The following is an 18,345-nucleotide window of genomic DNA, read 5'->3' on the forward strand; positions in this document are numbered from 1 at the left end:
TCAAATTATTATTATTTTTAATTTTTATAAAAAAATATATAGTTAAAAGAGAGAAATTAATAATTCTTATTGAATCATTTGTAGTGAAGCGAGCATTGAAGATTTATTAAATAATATACTTATATTATATATCCTACCCGCTAAAAACCTAGATCCGACCCGTTATTAAGTAAACCCTGTCCACTAACCCAGGTAGCTACCCTACTGATCTAATTATCGAAACCAAAAGCCATGTCTAGCTACCATTGAAATCCCAAAACCACCACCCTACCTTTGCTATCTTTAACTCCGCCGCCGCCGCCGCCGCCGCCGCCGCCATCACCTCTCCGCCGTCACCAAGATCCGCCTCCTTCCTCCTCGAGCTCGCCGTCACCGAGCTTCGCTGCACCGCTTTATATTATTGTAGGTTTTAAGGCTCTATTATCTTGCCGCAACTTCTTCTATGATTAGTAGTCATGGAACTGAAAAGTTAAACTGAACTGTTATATTACAGGCCTAGGAACTTTGGTAATGGTAGGGTGGAATTTTGCAGTCTGCTTACTCATTTTATGGCATTAAATTTGTCTTTGCAATGACTATTCATAATTTCTGTTGAATTTTGATGACTTTATGCATCACTTTGCACTCTGGGATATTGGCCGCTGAAGTCAATTGAAGTTCGTGAAGTTAGAAGTAGAATCTATTTGTATGTTGATGCTCAATTGAAGTGATATATTGTTTTTTTTTGTGGTGTAATTTTGTTAATAATGTTATATTATTATTACGTAGAATTTGTTATTTTCTTCTGATTGTTTTGTTGTCTGCATAATTTATGCACATCTTAGCCGATCTTGAAATATTGATTAAGAATGATATCTCTGTGCAACTGAATAAATTCAATCAGGTTACTATATTGGACACCCAAAATTTTTTTGTTGTTTTTAGTTTGCTCATTTAGATGGTGAATAATACTTATATTATTAAAATTTTGTTGCTTTTAGTTTTGCTAACTTTATATGTATTTGACATGCAAGAAATTATTTTTTTTAAACTCTTAGTTTTTTGTATTATTTGTGTCCAAAAAAAAAAGATTATAATTTGTTTAAGATCTGACATGTATCCGTTTAAGGTCCAATACGATATGTATCCATTTAAGATCCAATCCGTATCCGAAAATTATTCGTATTCATTTAGTTAGGATATAACTTTAAATTATACTACCCATCCAATATCCATATCCAGCTTCGTATCCGGACAAAAAAATATGGATTTGGATATGGCTTGAATACTATCACATTCATTTTCACCCGTAGACTTACCCCATACTCCACGTTGCCCCTTATCACCGATTAGTGTAGAGGACAAAGAAGAATAAGAGGTGGAATCTATCATTGGGATTGAGATTATCGAAGAATAGCAGAAAGAACTATTTTAGGTGAGTAACTTGCAAACCTCAGAAGGATGTTTTCTTGTACTTTCTATCTATTAGTGTGTCTTATTTCCTATTAATTTAAGGGCTTACGTGACTTTATGAAATAAATTTTGGGTGACATTTTAAATTTAGCATATCAATTTCCAATGACCCATATGCCATTTAACTTGGTCATGATGATCTTGAGCTAAAGGTTATATTTTTTTATTGTTTTAAGTACAATTTCTAGCATCACTTTAATGCAATATTAGTGTTGTACATTTTGTAGGTGTATTGATGGGTGAAAGAGAGTGGATTCACAAGGACAAGCTGATACTAAGAGGATTGCAGTTTCATGGATTTCATGGAGTGAAAGACGAGGAGAAGAAACTTGGTCAGAAATTTGTGGTGGATGTGGATGCCTGGTTGGATCTAAGCACTGCTGGTGAAACTGATGATTTGGCTGATACTGTTAGTTACACTCATATTTACAGGTAATCTGTTATCCTGTTATGCAATCCTACTGTCTTTTTCTTCATATCTTTTTAATCATGACTTTTAGCTGGCCATTGAATAAATTCTTTAAGCCTAAAGAAAAAGGAAAGGGGATGATTCATTTTTGTTTTGGTTACCTGCTTTGTTGTTGGTAATGGGCAAATTTGAGGGAGATTGGGCATTTGTGATATGCGGCATGGGGAACTGCAACCTCTTTGTTGAGTCTAGCTTTAATACCAAAAGATTACAGAGAGGTCTGCATGCGAGATCTTTGACTTAGGGATCCTTATTTCCAACCTTTCTTTTGCAGGGGATCCTCTAAACAATCGAAACATATTGCTTGGTAGTTGGTATCCATTAACAATTTTGCTTTGCCCATTTCTAATGCATCCACCATGTAGATTTAGATTGTATCAAAGCCGTTTCACAGGGTGTTGACGTTCTTATGATCTTATGTTTAAATCACCAACTCTGGCATTGGTTTTTTATGACCCTTATTGTTACTTTTCATCTTTACATTGGGCTCTGTTTTTTCCCATCATCCAAATCAAGAGGGGTTTCGACATGTTTCTAGACCTTTTGCTGGATTGATCCCTTGGGTTTATGATATCGTCATAAGGGCTTCCTGTTTGAGGACTACAGAGTATACAAATTTTGATGGTATAGAATAGATCCTTGATATGGTGTTTTAATGATACTGTGGGGAGGACAAGAGTGTTCGTGAACCTAATCATGGGAAAGTGGCCTCTCCATCAGTCTATATTGAAAAAGAGAAATATTGGCTTATGTGATGCTTATTTGAAGGCAGAGCATTTGACACAGTTTCCTTTTCTTTTCTCATGCAATTGGTACTCAAAAGTATAGAGATACAAGCTCTTCAGAAACCACATGTTGAACTTTATAGACTTTGCGAAGGCTTAGTATAGAATGCATTTATGTTTCGAGGAGGCCTTGTTTCCTATAAGGTTGGAAACATTCCTAGTACTTTCCCGTTTTCTATCTAATGCATTTCTTTCTGTCCTGTTTCTAAGTTCTTCATGACGTCTTGTAATTTTCCTGATATCGGGTGTTAAAAGTGGAAAATTAGTTCCTCCCTTGGAAAAGTGTAACTTCATTCTTTTGCAGTTCTTAATCTCAAGGTTCTTCTGAGCCTAAACTATGATGAGTCATGTTGCTGTATACTCGCCAGCTGGCATATAGCAGTAATCATAGTTCACTCGTCCCTAATTTGCTTTTGCTTGCAATGCGGTAATACTTATACAGGACTGATGTTGAGCTAACAGTTTCTTGTAACAATATGTCAACTCCTTCCTTTGAGCCATTTCAACGTTGGCCACATCCAATTCATATTGTTAAATGAATGCTTGATTATATGATGATGTGTAGCTGCTTAGATAGCTTGTTTCGTGTATCTTTGACTACGTAAATTATTAAGTATCATGGATATTTACCATACTTCTAGCTACTGCAAATACTAACTGGAGCCTGGCTCCAAGTTGACTGTTTTAATGCCAATAATCTATCTACAGAGTTTCTGACTCTTATTTCAGTTACTAGGACCAGTTTGCATGATTTCTTTTCTTCTCAAGTCAGAAAAAAAAATGTTATTAATTCTTCAAAAGTTGTTACTACTTGGTATAAAGATCAGGTAACTGGAATCGTCAGTGAGCTATTGTTCTTTTGTGATATGCATCCCTACTTCTTTGAAAGTATTAAAGTTGTTAATTTTCAAATGTGTCAAGTGCAGGATAGTTAAGGAAGTTGTCGAGGGCCCATCTCAGAATCTATTGGAGTCAGTGGCACATCTAATCGCAAACAAGACACTGCTGAAATTCCCGCAGGTGTCAGCAGTGCGAGTGAAGGTTGAAAAACCTCATGTTGCTGTGCTTGGTGTTATAGACTATTTGGGAATCGAGATATGTAGACACAGGAAACTTGAGAAAACTGAGCCACTCTGAGAAGTTTTATGGTATCATATTTTTCTACAAAATTTTTCCCAAGTTAATGTATTGATGTATTTCTTTTCTTTCTGGATTGTTTGTCTTCCTGTGGAGAGGAATCACTTGTTTGAATTAGTTCTGGCGTGCTAAGACTTTGCCAACCAGTGTAATATGTGAAGCTGTATTATGAGTTATAACTTAAAGGTGGGAAAAGATATGGAATGTAATCTTATGTCTGATTGTATTCTTTGTTGAACATTATCCAGAAAATTAGAATAAGAACTTAATTTTGGTGTAATAACTAAATAACAACTTAATTTCTTCTGGAATATTAATTTATTATTTTCTAGCTTTATTTCATATAACTTTTAAAAAATTATTTTAATAATAACTTAAAATTATTATTTTACTCTTAGATTAAATAACATCTAATTACTACTACTTTACATCCAATTAAAAGTATTTTATTTAAAATGTTATTAATTTCTACTACAAATTTACTATTATTTATTACTTTAATATTAATTTTGTCACATTAAATATAATTACTTTTTATAATAGTATTAGACTAGAATAATTTATATCGATATTAGCTATCTTCTTCTTATTTTAAAAATTATATTTTAGGAGTAAACTAGTTACTATATGGGAGCCTCACTGAGTTAGTAATACACATACGAGTCACTCGTTGACAAGAAAATGAGGATTGTATCAGTTGCAGTAAAGCACACAAGAACACTGCACCTTCTCGAGTTTTTTTCCCAAACTTTACCAGTTTTTTTTAGCTAAAATATACTGACCCTTAAACTTATTATCAAATAGAATATAATTTACTGTAGCTCTAATAAAAATGTTAAACTAATCAACGTTTTTAAAAACGCTGATCAATTTAGCGTTTCTATTGCCAAGCAATTTATTTCATTAACTGCTAAACGATTAAGTTAAATAAATTTATAAATATAAAACACTAAAAAACTTAGCATTTTAAGACTAGACAAAAATTCTAAACTACTTAGAGATAAAACGATGACCAATTCAGCAATTTTATTAAGATTACGATAAATTAAACCCCATTTAGTAATAAGTTTGAGGGACAGACTTTCAGTAAAAAAAATATTTGGAACAGTAGTAGTTTGGTCAAAAACTTACACCTTATGTGTATCTAATGTGAGAGAAAAAAAAGGAATGCGGGTGATATTAAATAGCTCACATTAAAAAATGGAAGAGGCTAGATTGGTGATTCAACTCGCATCTGTACATTGCCAAAGTTAAATATTACAATGTCAAATAGCTAATAGCCAATTAATTGGAACACTTACGATGTTTATTCACATCACTCTGAGCAAGTAATTGCTTAGGTATTGGCCTTCTGGGTAAGAGGGGTCAATGGGATGATCACAGGCTGCCCCTGCTTGGCGTAAAACTGTGACTCTTCTGTCTGCCATTGATGCAGCACCCTGAACAGACGTGCAGAAAATGAGAAAATTGCTATCATCTATGAGCTTACAGTGAAAATTTTTTGAGAGAATATTAGATGCAAAACTAACAAGAAAAATGTTAAAGTATTAGGACAAAAAAAATTTAGCAACATTGCCACTGAAATTAATGTCAAACAGGACTGCCTATAACTGCAAAATACTTTGTATCCGACAGAAAGCATTACCATGACAAAATTTCTACAAGCTTACTAATCCTCGATCATTAGATGCTGCATTATTTGCTAGCTCCAGCTCTCCAAGCAGTTGCACCATAATTAGGTTTCCACATCACAGAAATGTTGGTGATAGAGAACTCCCTAAGTCTGGAAGAATGAGTTGTCAACCTCTATAACTTTGTAGCTCAATACCAGGGTGGCACTGGGACTTGCATATGCTATCACATACAGAAATTGGAACTAATATCCAATGACTGAAGTTACGGAAGCATTTAATTTTGTTGTTTGTCCATGCATGTTGGCATGTTTTGTAAATATACCTAGAGTGGTTATAGTTATCTTGGATACAATTTTAAGGTAGACATCAAATTTAAAACTGATAAACTTGTGCAGTTAACATTCCAATTCTAACCAGGGTAAGTATTTTGCTTTATTGTCAGCATACCCTTTGTATCTAATGCATCAATATTGAGTTCCATGATTTGGAACCCTCTCCTCTTTAATTAAATACATAAGTTGCTACAAATGTTATAGCCTCTTATCTGGACTCTCCTATTAAGAAAGCATAACCGCACAATTATGTAATGATTTGTGCAGTTGTTATGCCAAATTAACCAAGAAAGAGGTTGCCAAGGTAGTGTTCAACCGGTCATTGAGTAGCCTTTAAGGGCACAGAAATAGAGCAGCCAAAATGGGACCATAATTATCTCTACTGTCAAGGAGATGCAACAACAGAAGTTGAACAGAGTGTGCGCTGAAATTGTGATATTGTAACAAGGAGTCCTTTTACTGCTATTGCGACACAGGATAAATTGAAAGTTTGAAACTAGTAAAATAGTCTGCAATCAGTTCAAGTAGTAGTAGTAATAAGAAGTGGCAACAGATCTCATACAATGGAAAAATAACCTGCCTGAAGAGTTCGTAGGAAAAGACCACTTTGAGTCATAGCTCCTGAGCATGAACATGTCATGAGTAACCCACCTTTCTTAGTGACTTGCATTGCTAGTGAGTTTAAATTTCTGTACATACCAGATGCACTTTGTAGCACCTAAATAGGCAATAGTTAAGAGCAAAGAGATTTTAATCCTAGAAAGAAAATCAATGACGCTCAGGTTTATGAATTAGCTCAGATAGAATAGCCAGAGATGGACCAGCTACAGATTACTTACAGACACCAAATCAGCTCAGAAAGTTAAATAATTCAATTTTTCAAAGAACAACACACCTTCTTCCTAGGTGCCAATTTTGGAGGATCAAGAATTACTAAGTCCCATGATTCGTTTCTCGATACAGCTCCTTTCATGAACTCAGTTGCATCTTCTCTAAGAAAAGAGATGCTTTCAGAGTCTAGTTCGTTAAGAACGATATTCTCTTTAGCTAGCTCTATAGCAGACACTGAGGAATCAATGCCTGAAAAGATCAGCACTACAAAATTAAAATTATCGCACCAGAGGAATTTACAATAGAATTTGTTGCAGTATAGCATTCAAGATCTAATAAAAGATCAGCTGATTAACATGTAATGATTTGATCAACCATCTGAAATATAGATGAAGTAATGTTGGCCAATATAAGAAACATGATCATGATATAGTTTACTTGCTTATGATGATTTACCGATGACATCATTAGCACCACCCTTTGCCGCATTCAGAGCAAAACCACCGCTGTAGCAACAAATGTCAAGAACTCTCTGGTCCTTCGAGAGTAATTGAATGGTATGACGGTTTTCACGTTGATCTGCATAGAAACCTGTTTTCTGACCTTCCAATGAGACTAAGTAGCAAATGCCATTCTCCACTACCTGAAATATGTAATAGAAGACAGTGGAACACATGACAGGAAATATCAAACCAAGACTACAAAGGGATCAGGATCAGACGGACAAAAAATTATGTTTAACATGCCAAATACGCAGAAAGTCAGCAGATGTCCCTCTAAAAGAAGTTATTGCAATGAAATAGACAATTTGAACCAAATGAGTACAAGCAATATGCCAGCAGGAAATCACAGATTATGTTTAAATGTTTAATATCACTGTGGTCTTAATAGTTTTGTGCCTTAACTTGATATGAGCTATTAGCTTAAGTAGCATCAGATTCCCTACAATGATAAAGTGACTAACCCAAGTGAAATTGAAATCAGAACTAACAAAAGTTGGCATCATGACTTGAGCATTTGAATTAGCCAGATTTTCAAACAATAATAGCAAATTAATTTTAGTGCTTTACCTTTACTCTTCCAGAGCATGGAGATGGAGTAGAGTCATTTTCTTCCGATATATCTAAGCCTTCTTCTTTTAAAATATCAGTTGATGGTCTCCACTTTATATGATTGACATCACTAACTTTATTGACAAGGAACTCAATTTCCTTTCTATATCTCTCAACCCAAGCAGCAGACGAAGCGATTACAGCAACTTCGCCAAAAATATCCACAATTAGACCTGACAATCTGCAGTTAGGTAGCTTATTGATATGTGGGTTAGTTTGTTTCCATATAACAATTTCTGGAATGAAATATTGGATGAGCTTCTGCACTGCTTTTAATCCAAGACATGCAGAATCATGTTAACAAGTTGTCCTTTGATCAGATACAGTGAATTCAAACATCCTATGATTTCACACTTTCACCTATCACAAAAGCAAACTTTTTCTCCATATAAAATGAAAAGAATCAAGTTATACAATAACAAGACCTGATCAATCATATTTCTTTTTCCAACAAAATCCATCCTAGATTTATTCACAAGAAAAATTGAGGTAAACATGTTGGCATTAATGAGAATCTGCAATGATACATAATATCTAAACTAATCCATCCAAAACAATAAGAAGAACAAATGAAGTACTACTGTACTAGAATCCCAAAATGCTTAGTGAACTATATGGGTCAAGATATCATGTTATTGAATTTATCAAACCATCACCAACACAGGCATAGAAATTTGCTTGCAATGACCTCAGATATTTCAAGAATGTGATGCAGATAATTAAGTACATAATTTGAAAATCGTCTAATATAGTAATATAGTAATATCTAGTCATAATTGACAGGAATGAACCCAAAGCAATTAGAATCTCACTGTTAGGCATATCAAGTTTCTCAAACTTTGGTAGTGATGAAGGATGAGGTTTTTTTCAAGTTAGATGGACCACCCTGTGTTTTGGCCAACAGGTAGATAAGCGAGGGTAAAGCCAGTCTACTTTTGAGAAAAATTTACCTACAAGTGAATATTTTGATAAAAGTATGAGATCTTGTATCTGTAAAATGAAAGGTCTACTGATAGGACAGTGACTCGAGCTTTATTTATAATCATATAAACCTCTAGAAAGAAGAAACCAATCACACACAATAAAAGACAATGCTGAACTTTGCATCATATGTTCCCCTCCTTCCAGTTGATGAGAGGGGCTTTTTGAGGAAACAAAAGATTTACTGGATAATAAACAATGATTTGGATACAATTCCATCTCTATGAAAGCAGAGTTATCTTTTTCTGCTTACTAGGGACTTTTGCACATATGAAAACTGAATACACCTGTGTCTTATCACTTTTATGCTAGCAATCAGTTGTTGAATAATCCACATAGCAGCATAAATTTAACCTATAATATATGAAGTTGACTGACAGAAATATAACAGAAGTCATCCTTACCTATCGCCTTCGCTATTAATAAGACGGTACGCATTAGTTCCAATTGAAGGAAGACCCAACCTTCTACGTAAATTTATAGCAGCAAAAACTCTTGTTTCCAGCAATTTTTCCATGTTCAATGCACAAGATGGATCTCTGAAAGCCAAAAGGCATATATAGCCTGTTAGGAACTTAAAAATAATCTGGAGTGCAAAATGTCTATCAAAATGCAAAACTTGTTTCAAGAAAATGAAACTCACCGTCTTGTCTCTTCTTCTAGTTGCATAAGCCGAACACAAAACATTGATACCGAATTGTAGAGACCCCATCCAATAGGCTTCTCTGAACCATCCGCTACTACCACTACATCGCCAGTTTTAGGGGGTGGTCTGCCAATGATCCTATCAACTGCACCACTATACACCATTGGACTTCCATCTCGAAAAATTTGTGTCTTTCCTTTTTTTAAGACTACTTTTGCCAAACCTAAAACAAAAGTTTCTACAGTTAACCAGAAAAGCGAAGCAAAGAATGAGAAAAGTACTGCAAGGAAGGGTTTTTAGTATCTTATAAACATCAAATTAAACTGCAGGACCCTCATTGAAGTCATTCATCATCTATCTAAACCAAGTTTGAAGAATGATTTAATCTGAAAAAATTATTTTTCAGCATGTCAAATGACAATCGGTTCAATGCTGCAAGTTGGAACTCAACTAGTTTTAACAGCAACCTGCCGAATAGGCTTTCCTTTGACTGAATAACTATGCCACGTAAAGAGAAAAGGAGAAGGAATAACAAATATCCACAGTTCAATTAACTGACTCGGACATTTTATCAAACAAAACATCAACTTGCTCAATTCCTTCAACTTCTTACAGAGAGGAGTAAGCGGAAGGACAATCCAATTCCAATATACCATTCCCAGCATTAAAACTCACAAATAACGCACCCGGGCTCATACTCACGAAGCAAACTTAGAACAAGAAGAAGAAGAAGAATAGATAGCCGAGCCCACGATGGAGGCACGGAGATGGAAGAAAAAAAAAAGAGGAACCTTTGCGGGCGGCGGCGACCTCCTCTAAGGTAGCGAAAGTGGTGGCGGACGAAGAAGGGAGTGAGGCGAAGGATTTGGCGAGGCGAGAGGGAAGCTGCAATCCGCGTACTGGAATGGACGCTAGCGCAGTGTTGTAGCAAAAGCTCGGCATTTCGCACCTCCATTGAGGGTGATGGATACCGGATAGAGATTTGAAGGGGTTAGTTGGGCCAGGACCCAATTATTTGGTTGGGCTCAGACCCGAGACTAAGCCCACGAATACAAAAAACACATCTAAAGATAAAATATAATTAAACTATGACTGGCGTCTTCCAGGGAAACGTGTTTGGGAATCGCCGACAGAACAAAAGAAGCTACGGAGGGAAGGTAGGGAAACGCGTCTTCTCCAAATTTATGTACGCTCCTCGAATTCTTTCTCCCTTTCACGGAGAGGGCTGGACTGTGAAATGGAGAAAGTTTCCTCCTTGGTTGCTTCCATCTTTGGTGGCTCGCCGGAGCCAGCCGCAGTCGTCTCCTCCATCTTCATCTATCCCATCAAGTCTTGTAAGGGAATCTCTGTCCCTCAAGCTTGCATCACCTCCACGGGTAATCTACCTTTTAATCGATACCCATTCTCGAAGCGATAAAATCTAGCGGATAGTGGAATTTTACTGGAATTGATTGGTGTAACTTAAGTGGTCTTGTTTGTGGTTGATAACCCTTGATTAGCTCTGGTATAACCAAAGTCGTAGTTTTTTCTTTCTTTAGAACTAGACACACTTCTTGGTGGATGGATCCTTTGCCACATGAACTGATTTGAAGTTATGATATTCTTAAATCGAAGAGAGTATCAGGAAATATGTAGTTTTGATGGCTGTGATGAGAGTTTGATTTTTTTTTTTCTTTCATCCTATATCTCGATTTATTTTCTTGATTAGTTGCGTATCAAAATAAACCTCTGTAGTATGGTTACAACTTACAAGTTTTCTTTTTGAAGGATATGTGTACCATGATATATCTGCATGGTTAATCAAATTAACTAGAAAGGCTAAAACAAGTAGCAGTCTTCTAGAAATAGTTAAATCTCTTGTTAGTAAATAAGTTACCTGATGTCACTAAATTATTATTTCAGTCTCTCAGAGACTTAATTTTTCCTAATTGATGGCATATATTTAAATCTGCGATGTGCAATCACTTTTCATTCATTTAATTTTATGTTTAGGCTTTAGATGGGACCGTCAATGGTTGGTTGTGAATTCCAAGGGAAGAGCATATACCCAAAGAGTTGAACCAAAGCTTGCATTGGTGGAAGTGGAGATTCCATCCGATGCATTTTCTGAAGATTGGGAACCAACGCCTAATTCATATATGGGTATGACCATAAAATCTATCTGACAGTCAGGAACTCTGTTGCTCTTCTTTAGTTTTTCTTTTAAATATGTGATACTTCTTATATTACATTGTTTTTACAGCAACTTAGGATTCCATTGATTGTGCTATTATTTTTTTGGTTGGAAAGAATAAAGTATCTAGCAACTATTGTATTTGGAGGTCGTAAAATTTTCAGATTTTACAGTTGCATATTTCAGTTTGGCATTGTGATGTCTATTTGGTCATCTTTTATTATTGTTCAGTAAGTGTTTTCTGTTCATTCTTCTGATTGATGAACAGTACACAATGTTCAAACTTTATGTAGAGCTATTCTGTAATGTTCTTTCAGTTTGGAATAACTTCTAAATTCTCTGCAGTTATAAGGGCACCAGGAATGGACACATTAAAAATTCCTCTATGTGCGGAGTGCACCATCATCGAAGGTGTCTCTGTATGGGAGTGGTCAGGTTCTGCATTTGATGAAGGAGTTGAAGCATCTGAATGGTTTTCAAATTACCTCGGGAAACCAAGTCGTCTAGTGCGCTTTAACACCTGTAGGTGTAGTCTAAAAAAAAAAAAATTTACTTATGCATACAGTCATACCATATATCTATCTGTTTATGTCCTCTTTGCTTTTCTTGGGAAATATTGTAGAGCTAGTTTTATTTTCTTTCTCACAACATGAATGCATGATATTTCATGTTTTTTTAAGGCTGATTTGATTACGAATTTTTGAAGAACCACAAACAGTGTTCTACTTAAGTAATGATATCTAGGTCTTACATCTAAAAATTCCATGCATAAACTCACAAGTTGAACCTGATATGTCAGAATGGTAGCTTTAAATCTATATCACATGTCCAAGATACTACTGAACGCTAATATACATGTGCAAAATAGCAGGCTAGATATTCGCAGGACTAAGGAAAAATTAAAACGCTTACAAATATAGTACTATTGTATTATGCCTAACAGGTAATGACTTCTCTGTAACTGTTGATGTAGATGGTAAGAATGAATATCCAGTCTGTTCTTTTAGTTAGTATCTAGTCACATATAACTCATGGTAACTTGTCAGTATCAGAACAAGGGCATCCAGACTACAAGTTTCAAGAAAATTATGAGTCTCAGCCTTCCAAAAACTATAAAACTAAGCAAATCATTTCAGGTGCACATTTAATTCATGAACCTGGATGTAGTGAGTATCAGCTGGACTAATTCCTTTTTATCTACACTACACAATTTGGCATCTTTGCTAAATCTCATTTAAAGTTAGCTTCTACGTATGAGTTCCAAAACAAGACATGTCATCATTTATATCTTTGATGATCTGAAGTATCAAGGAGCCTCCCCTACCTCCAAGTATCACATTGTCCAAAGGATCTAGAATCACAATTAAGATCCAGTAAACTTCCCATCTGATTTTGATGTAAGAAGCTGCGATTGAGAAGTTCCAATCTTAATTTATACTAATGTCATCCAGATCAAAGCTGATCTGAGTCTGAAACAAATGTTAAAATAATTTTCATTTTTGCTTATTCTGCTAGTGCACAATGACATTTGATCTTTTTTCATGACAAATGTATCACCACACTATGATTACCTAGTAAATGTTGTATAAATCTTGCAGCATCAGAAACTAGGGCAGTTGATCCTAATTATGCTCAGGGACACAAAACCATGTTTTCTGATTGTTTTCCATTCATGTTGACATCCCAGGTAATCACATGGTTATTCAATATGCAAGAATTTAGAATGCCAACCGAAACTTTTTACCAAATTAATGTGGCGTGGTTGTTTTTTATGCTTCTTTTGCTTGCAGGGTTCACTGAATGCCCTAAATGAAGTTCTTGAAGAACCAGTACCAATTAATCGTTTCAGACCTAAGTGAGCAGAATATTCATAAACCCATCTTTTTCTATTATTTCTTTTTTATCATCTTTCTGGATCTCAATTATATGCCTACTATAGGTATACTTTCTTAGTTTCTACATTATGATTACATCCTTCAGGACATTCTTTCATTTTCTTAAAGTGTATTTATTGGTTTTTCAGTATTCTTGTTGATGGATGTGACCCATTTTCAGAGGATCTATGGAAAGCAATAAAAATAAGCAAGTTAAAGTTTGAGGGTGTGAAGTTATGCTCGCGTTGTAAGGTAACATTTCTTTGCAAATGCAAGTTTGCATTAGCTGGCCTTTTGCTTGAGTTTGAAGTATCACTGTCTCTATGGTGCATAGATGACGCATTGTCTCTATGGTATAGTATCATCTAATTTCATCTTTTGAAGCAGATTTAGATATTAATGGGAATAAACTTGGTATTGGTCTTCGTTAAGTGAACTGGATGTCATTTAATATCCTTATTAAAACCTCAGGTACCAACAATTAATCAAGATAATGGAATTGCTGGCACTGAGCCAACTCAGACTCTGATGAAGTTCCGGTCAGATAATGTCTTGCGGCCAAACTGCAAACAACAGGGGAAGGTAAATATCCTCGCATCAGTCTACCTCCATAAACTTTTTCATATTTTTCCTAGCTATTATTTGTACATAGAACAATTGATTGCTTGCAACATATACATGTTGAGTTATATTCTGTTTGGATCATCTGAAGTTTGTACGAATGCTAATAACCTGATGGAGAAGTAGCTTTTGAAGCATCACTTTCTAGATTAAATCATCGTCCACAAATTAATGCTCTTGACATTTTATGAACATCTAGGTGTATTTTGGGCAAAATTTGGTCTGCAAAGAATCCCTTTCTGCGACGGGCCAGGAAAAGCTAGTCAAGGTGGGCGATCCAGTTTACGTTCTTCAAGCGGTGTCTTCTTGTGCAGAAGCAGCGGCTTGAGTATGAAGGCAGATAGTAGTTGATTATGGTGCTTTATGTGATCCAAGGCAATGCCGGTAAACTTGACAAATATATACATATCCGAGTGGTCCCTTTGTAGTCCACTGTTTCAGTGTTTTCCTTGAATAAAATGGTTATGAATGCCAACTTTGCTCTGATATCTGCATATTTTGACAATGTCATGAAGATAAATTTGTCGATATATGAGATTATCATACTCAAGCACGAATGCCAAAGTACATTTACTTAACCAAAAGTTTTCATGCCAAGTTGTATTTTCTCACTACATTATAATTATTGATTTATGTTTAAGGGACCATGAAGTATTATTCGTCAGACAAAATTTTGGCCAGGTTATTGCTCTTATTGTCCAATTTTAGCCACTTCATAACTTAAATGAGTTATATAACCAAAATGCCAAGCATCCACCTTCACCATTGTCATATATCATCTCCATTCACCATTATCATATATCATCTCCATCTTAGAAGAAAAAAGACTACTATGTTTTCAGTTTCTCAACAAGTACAACAGAAGAAACAAGATCTAAAACATCATTTTTCCACTGTTAATTGTCTGAACTCCAACTTTTTTTTCTCTCCAATATACTAAAAGATTTTCTAGGCCTGCTGGCCGGCTGCTATCACTTCTTCCTTGGCGAGCCAATCTTGGGTTGCAATGAGATCTGGGAGAACCACTGCACCCGACTTTCGCCAGCTCTCTGCATCTGGAGTCTTAAATCTGTCCAGCAGCAGCGCATGCATTCCAACGCTGCGTGCCGGCAAATAGTCCTTGCGAAAGCTGTCGCCAATATGCAGTGCTTCTTCTGGTGCCACATTTCCGGCCTTCTCCAGTGCGATCTCGTAGATCCTCGGATCTGGTTTTTCAATGCCTATAATGCCCGAGAACACACCAAAGTCCCATTCTGATCCCTAAGGTCACCAAATAATGCATGGTTAGTTCATGTGTGCTTGTGCAATTTGGAAGCATGTATTCATGTTTGGTCAGACGTAACAAGATGCAGATAGATTAAGGGATCGTGATACCAGACATGAAGATGACAGTAGCTAACCTGATTCAATCCTAGAGCAGGAAGTATGACATCCTGGTAGCGGTATTCAGCATTGCTAACAATTCCAACAATGAGGCCCTTCTGACGTGCCCATCTCAAGAAGGGCTGCGAGTCAGGAAATATAGAGTAGGGTGCAGAGGAACCGAAAGACGAATATATGCGTCTGAATACCTTCTCAAATGTCTCATCATCGTACTCGTAACCTGCCTGCAGAATACCAATTGCAACACAATGCGGAATTAGCTCAAATGCATCTGAATATGAGTAATGAATACTGTCTGCTCATTTGAAGCAATATTAAATCATTGATGGTAATAAACTATGGCCTCCGCAAGAACATGAAGTATCAGATGCCATTAAATACAGCAAGTAAGAAACTGAGTAGTAAACAACCCATATACTGTAAGTTATCAAACTAAAAATATAAATAACTGATACAAATAAGGATACAATCAACAACCACAACCCAGACTACTGCAACAAATAAGGTACAATTGCCAGTAAAAAGTTTTATTTTCTCGCAAAATATAACATTCTCACCCTGATGAAAGAGTCCTTCACGCATGTTCTCCACCAATCAATATTTGGTATTTTTGCCGCATGTCCAAAGCATGGGTAGTGTTTCGCCATGTCAGTATACGCAGCCTTGAAGCCTTCATGCATGCGTTTGTAATCAGGGCACGGTAAACCTACCGATTTAGCTGCCATACAATAGTAATCCCCAAGTTCTCCTTTGTAAGCTATCAGAGTCCCGGTGACATCCACAGTGATGCAACGTATCTTTGAGAGGATTGACATCTCTGTTGACTGACTGATCTATACTTCCTCAGAATTCTGTTAAACCAAGTAAATGTCAAAAAGAGTCCAGAATCGAACTATTTGCACACAAGCACAATAAATTTTACAATTAACATGTAGCATCTGTTATTTACAAAATAACAAACAAAGAGTGGAATCAAACTGCAAGAACTCCAAAGAAGGTTAGAGCATGCTATATGCAGAAGTCAAAGTTTATTACTCCATCAACAATGCAACAGTTCCAGAGCCCACAGGAGAAGGAAATAACAACATATGAAGATATGAAGATCATCTATCATACTCTATTTTCGCAACATCTGAAGAGTGAGGACAGAGCTTGATACTTATCCCTTTGACCTAAAATGTGAATGATGGTGGGGACTTCGAAAATAGCCAAGTTACCTCAGTTAATGATGTAAACTAAACACAGATCCACGAAATGAAGGATTAAAATTGAGACAAAATATAGCTAAACTTTATCAGATTAACATAAGAAGTACCATCAGAATGGACTCCTAGGGTCACCAAAACAAAAACCACTTCCAACCTCTTACCTACAACTTCATTAGCACTAAAAGAGAAGAATAGGATCTGCATCAACCGATGCTAACAAAGGTTGCAAACAAAGATCCAGATAGATCTCAACAAGAGACGGGAAAAGAAAAGAGAAAACCCATATCTGACATCCGATCTTTAACATCCCACTACTTATAAAGAAGAAGAAAACCTTCCCCTCGGAAGCAATCCAAATCACCAACTCAGCTGATCTCACAAAAGAGCCAACAAATCGCCCACCAAATATAATTTCTTCTGCTTCATTACCGCTAGAAAGATTTAGAGCCCACCACTAAGAATCCAAAACCCAGATAGATCTCAACAATGGACAAAAAGACGCACCTCCAAAAATCCCTTCTTTAACAACCCATTACTTGCACACAAAAAAAGACGAAGGAAGCCAAATTACCTCACTTCAGAGGAACCCAATTCACAACTCAGTTGATCTCACAAAAGAAACAACAAAACCGCCCACCAAATATCATTTATACCACTTCATTACCTCTAGAAAGATTCGGAGCCCACCACCTAGAAACCAAAATCCTGATAGGTCTCAATAATAGGGGAGAAAAACCCACCTCCAAAATCCCACTTTTAATAACTCCATTGCCTGTAATGCAGAATTTAAAAAAAAAAAAGAAGAAGCTAAATTACCTCACTTGAGAAGAAGCCCAATTGGCCAACCAGCTGATATTTCCCCGAAAGGAATAACAAATTGCCCACCAAATATAACCCCTTACCGCTTCATTGCTGCTCGAGCGACTTGGAGCCCACCACCAAGAATCCGATATATAGTCAAACAAGAGCAGGGAGAGAAGTCGCATCAGAATGGTTTGGCTGAGATTTCGATGGGGAAAATAAATAATAGAAAGGTTTTTGTACTCTTTGTAACGTACCAAGTGAACGGAGTCAAATCCCTCCAGCTCTCCGTTGGTTGCTTATTTTTTGGGGGAAAAAGAAATGGAAATGGAAATGGTTTTGGTTTTCAGAGAAGAAATGAAATAGAATACCAGGGGAAGCAGCCCCTCGGTTTTGGACCTTCTGGTTCTGGCCGAGCAAAAGAGACGACAGCATGAAATTACTGCACTCGAGGCACTTCACACGATACGATTGGGTCCGGGAGCCAATCGATATCTGAAAGGTGGGGGGATTGCAATAAATTCATACAACTTGGATTACAGGCTATCCTGCATTGAGGATGCTTTTCCCCACGCAAACGTCATCAGCGATGGTGATGAAACCAAAGTAATTTAAAAAGACCAACCAAGTTACTGAATTATTTATAGTGATTAGGAATATCTAATCTCTTAAAGGCAATAAGGAATTTTTTATTATTTGTTGCAACCATGGTTAACCTGTTTCACTTGTTCGTATATAAAGAAAATTGTTGGTATAAAATAAAATAAAATATGAAGCGAACACTCAATTAGTAATAAAATAAAATATAATACAGCCTCGTTTATCGTGGCATGTCTCCTCCCTTTAAAATTTGCTCGCAAAATTGCCAGACTATTATTGACAAAGTGAACTGCAAGCAAGCTTAAC

General features: G+C 36.2%; 4 protein-coding genes across 12 annotated transcripts; 2 read left to right on the plus strand and 2 right to left on the minus strand.

Moving 5' to 3' along the window:
* Positions 1-213: 213 nt before the first annotated feature.
* Positions 214-4,081, plus strand: LOC140788105 (dihydroneopterin aldolase 2-like). Of its 2 annotated transcripts, none has more exons than XM_073137233.1 (3): positions 214-402; positions 1,663-1,884; positions 3,633-4,081. In XM_073137233.1, the coding sequence occupies exons 2-3, from the start codon at positions 1,688-1,690 to the stop codon at positions 3,841-3,843; spliced, it is 408 nt and encodes a 135-aa protein (XP_072993334.1). In that variant the 5' UTR covers positions 214-402; positions 1,663-1,687; the 3' UTR covers positions 3,844-4,081. The 2 variants fall into 2 exon arrangements, with proteins under 2 accessions (XP_072993334.1, XP_072993333.1); XM_073137232.1 differs by having other exon boundaries at positions 1,680-1,884.
* Positions 4,082-5,036: 955 nt separating this feature from the next.
* LOC140788005 (uncharacterized) lies at positions 5,037-10,354 on the minus strand. Of its 3 annotated transcripts, none has more exons than XM_073137082.1 (8): positions 10,171-10,354; positions 9,377-9,602; positions 9,138-9,272; positions 7,711-7,933; positions 7,097-7,283; positions 6,705-6,889; positions 6,390-6,527; positions 5,037-5,282 (listed from the first exon to the last, which is right to left on the minus strand). In XM_073137082.1, the coding sequence occupies exons 1-8, from the start codon at positions 10,319-10,321 to the stop codon at positions 5,154-5,156; spliced, it is 1,374 nt and encodes a 457-aa protein (XP_072993183.1). In that variant the 5' UTR covers positions 10,322-10,354; the 3' UTR covers positions 5,037-5,153. The 3 variants fall into 3 exon arrangements, with proteins under 3 accessions (XP_072993183.1, XP_072993184.1, XP_072993185.1); XM_073137083.1 differs by having other exon boundaries at positions 6,386-6,527; XM_073137084.1 differs by lacking the exon at positions 6,390-6,527.
* Positions 10,355-10,549: 195 nt separating this feature from the next.
* Positions 10,550-14,533, plus strand: LOC140789560 (uncharacterized). Its single transcript, XM_073139305.1, has 8 exons — positions 10,550-10,755; positions 11,372-11,521; positions 11,898-12,074; positions 13,151-13,239; positions 13,343-13,407; positions 13,576-13,678; positions 13,898-14,008; positions 14,247-14,533. The coding sequence occupies exons 1-8, from the start codon at positions 10,617-10,619 to the stop codon at positions 14,373-14,375; spliced, it is 963 nt and encodes a 320-aa protein (XP_072995406.1). The 5' UTR covers positions 10,550-10,616; the 3' UTR covers positions 14,376-14,533.
* Positions 14,534-14,812: 279 nt separating this feature from the next.
* On the minus strand, positions 14,813-17,869 carry LOC140789561 (uncharacterized). Of its 6 annotated transcripts, none has more exons than XM_073139309.1 (5): positions 17,697-17,869; positions 17,455-17,550; positions 15,988-16,281; positions 15,448-15,654; positions 14,813-15,307 (listed from the first exon to the last, which is right to left on the minus strand). In XM_073139309.1, exons 3-5 carry the CDS (start codon positions 16,243-16,245, stop codon positions 14,996-14,998), a joined length of 777 nt encoding a protein of 258 aa, XP_072995410.1. In that variant the 5' UTR covers positions 16,246-16,281; positions 17,455-17,550; positions 17,697-17,869; the 3' UTR covers positions 14,813-14,995. The 6 variants fall into 6 exon arrangements, with proteins under 6 accessions (XP_072995410.1, XP_072995407.1, XP_072995408.1 ...); XM_073139306.1 differs by having other exon boundaries at positions 17,455-17,562; XM_073139307.1 differs by lacking the exon at positions 17,697-17,869 and having other exon boundaries at positions 17,455-17,685.
* Between the last annotated feature and the right edge of the window lie 476 nt (positions 17,870-18,345).

The sequence above is a fragment of the Typha latifolia genome, chromosome 5 (assembly GCF_019914945.1).
Source record: "Typha latifolia isolate L0001 chromosome 5, TyphaL0001v2, whole genome shotgun sequence".
Taxonomy (NCBI): Eukaryota; Viridiplantae; Streptophyta; class Magnoliopsida; order Poales; family Typhaceae; genus Typha; species Typha latifolia.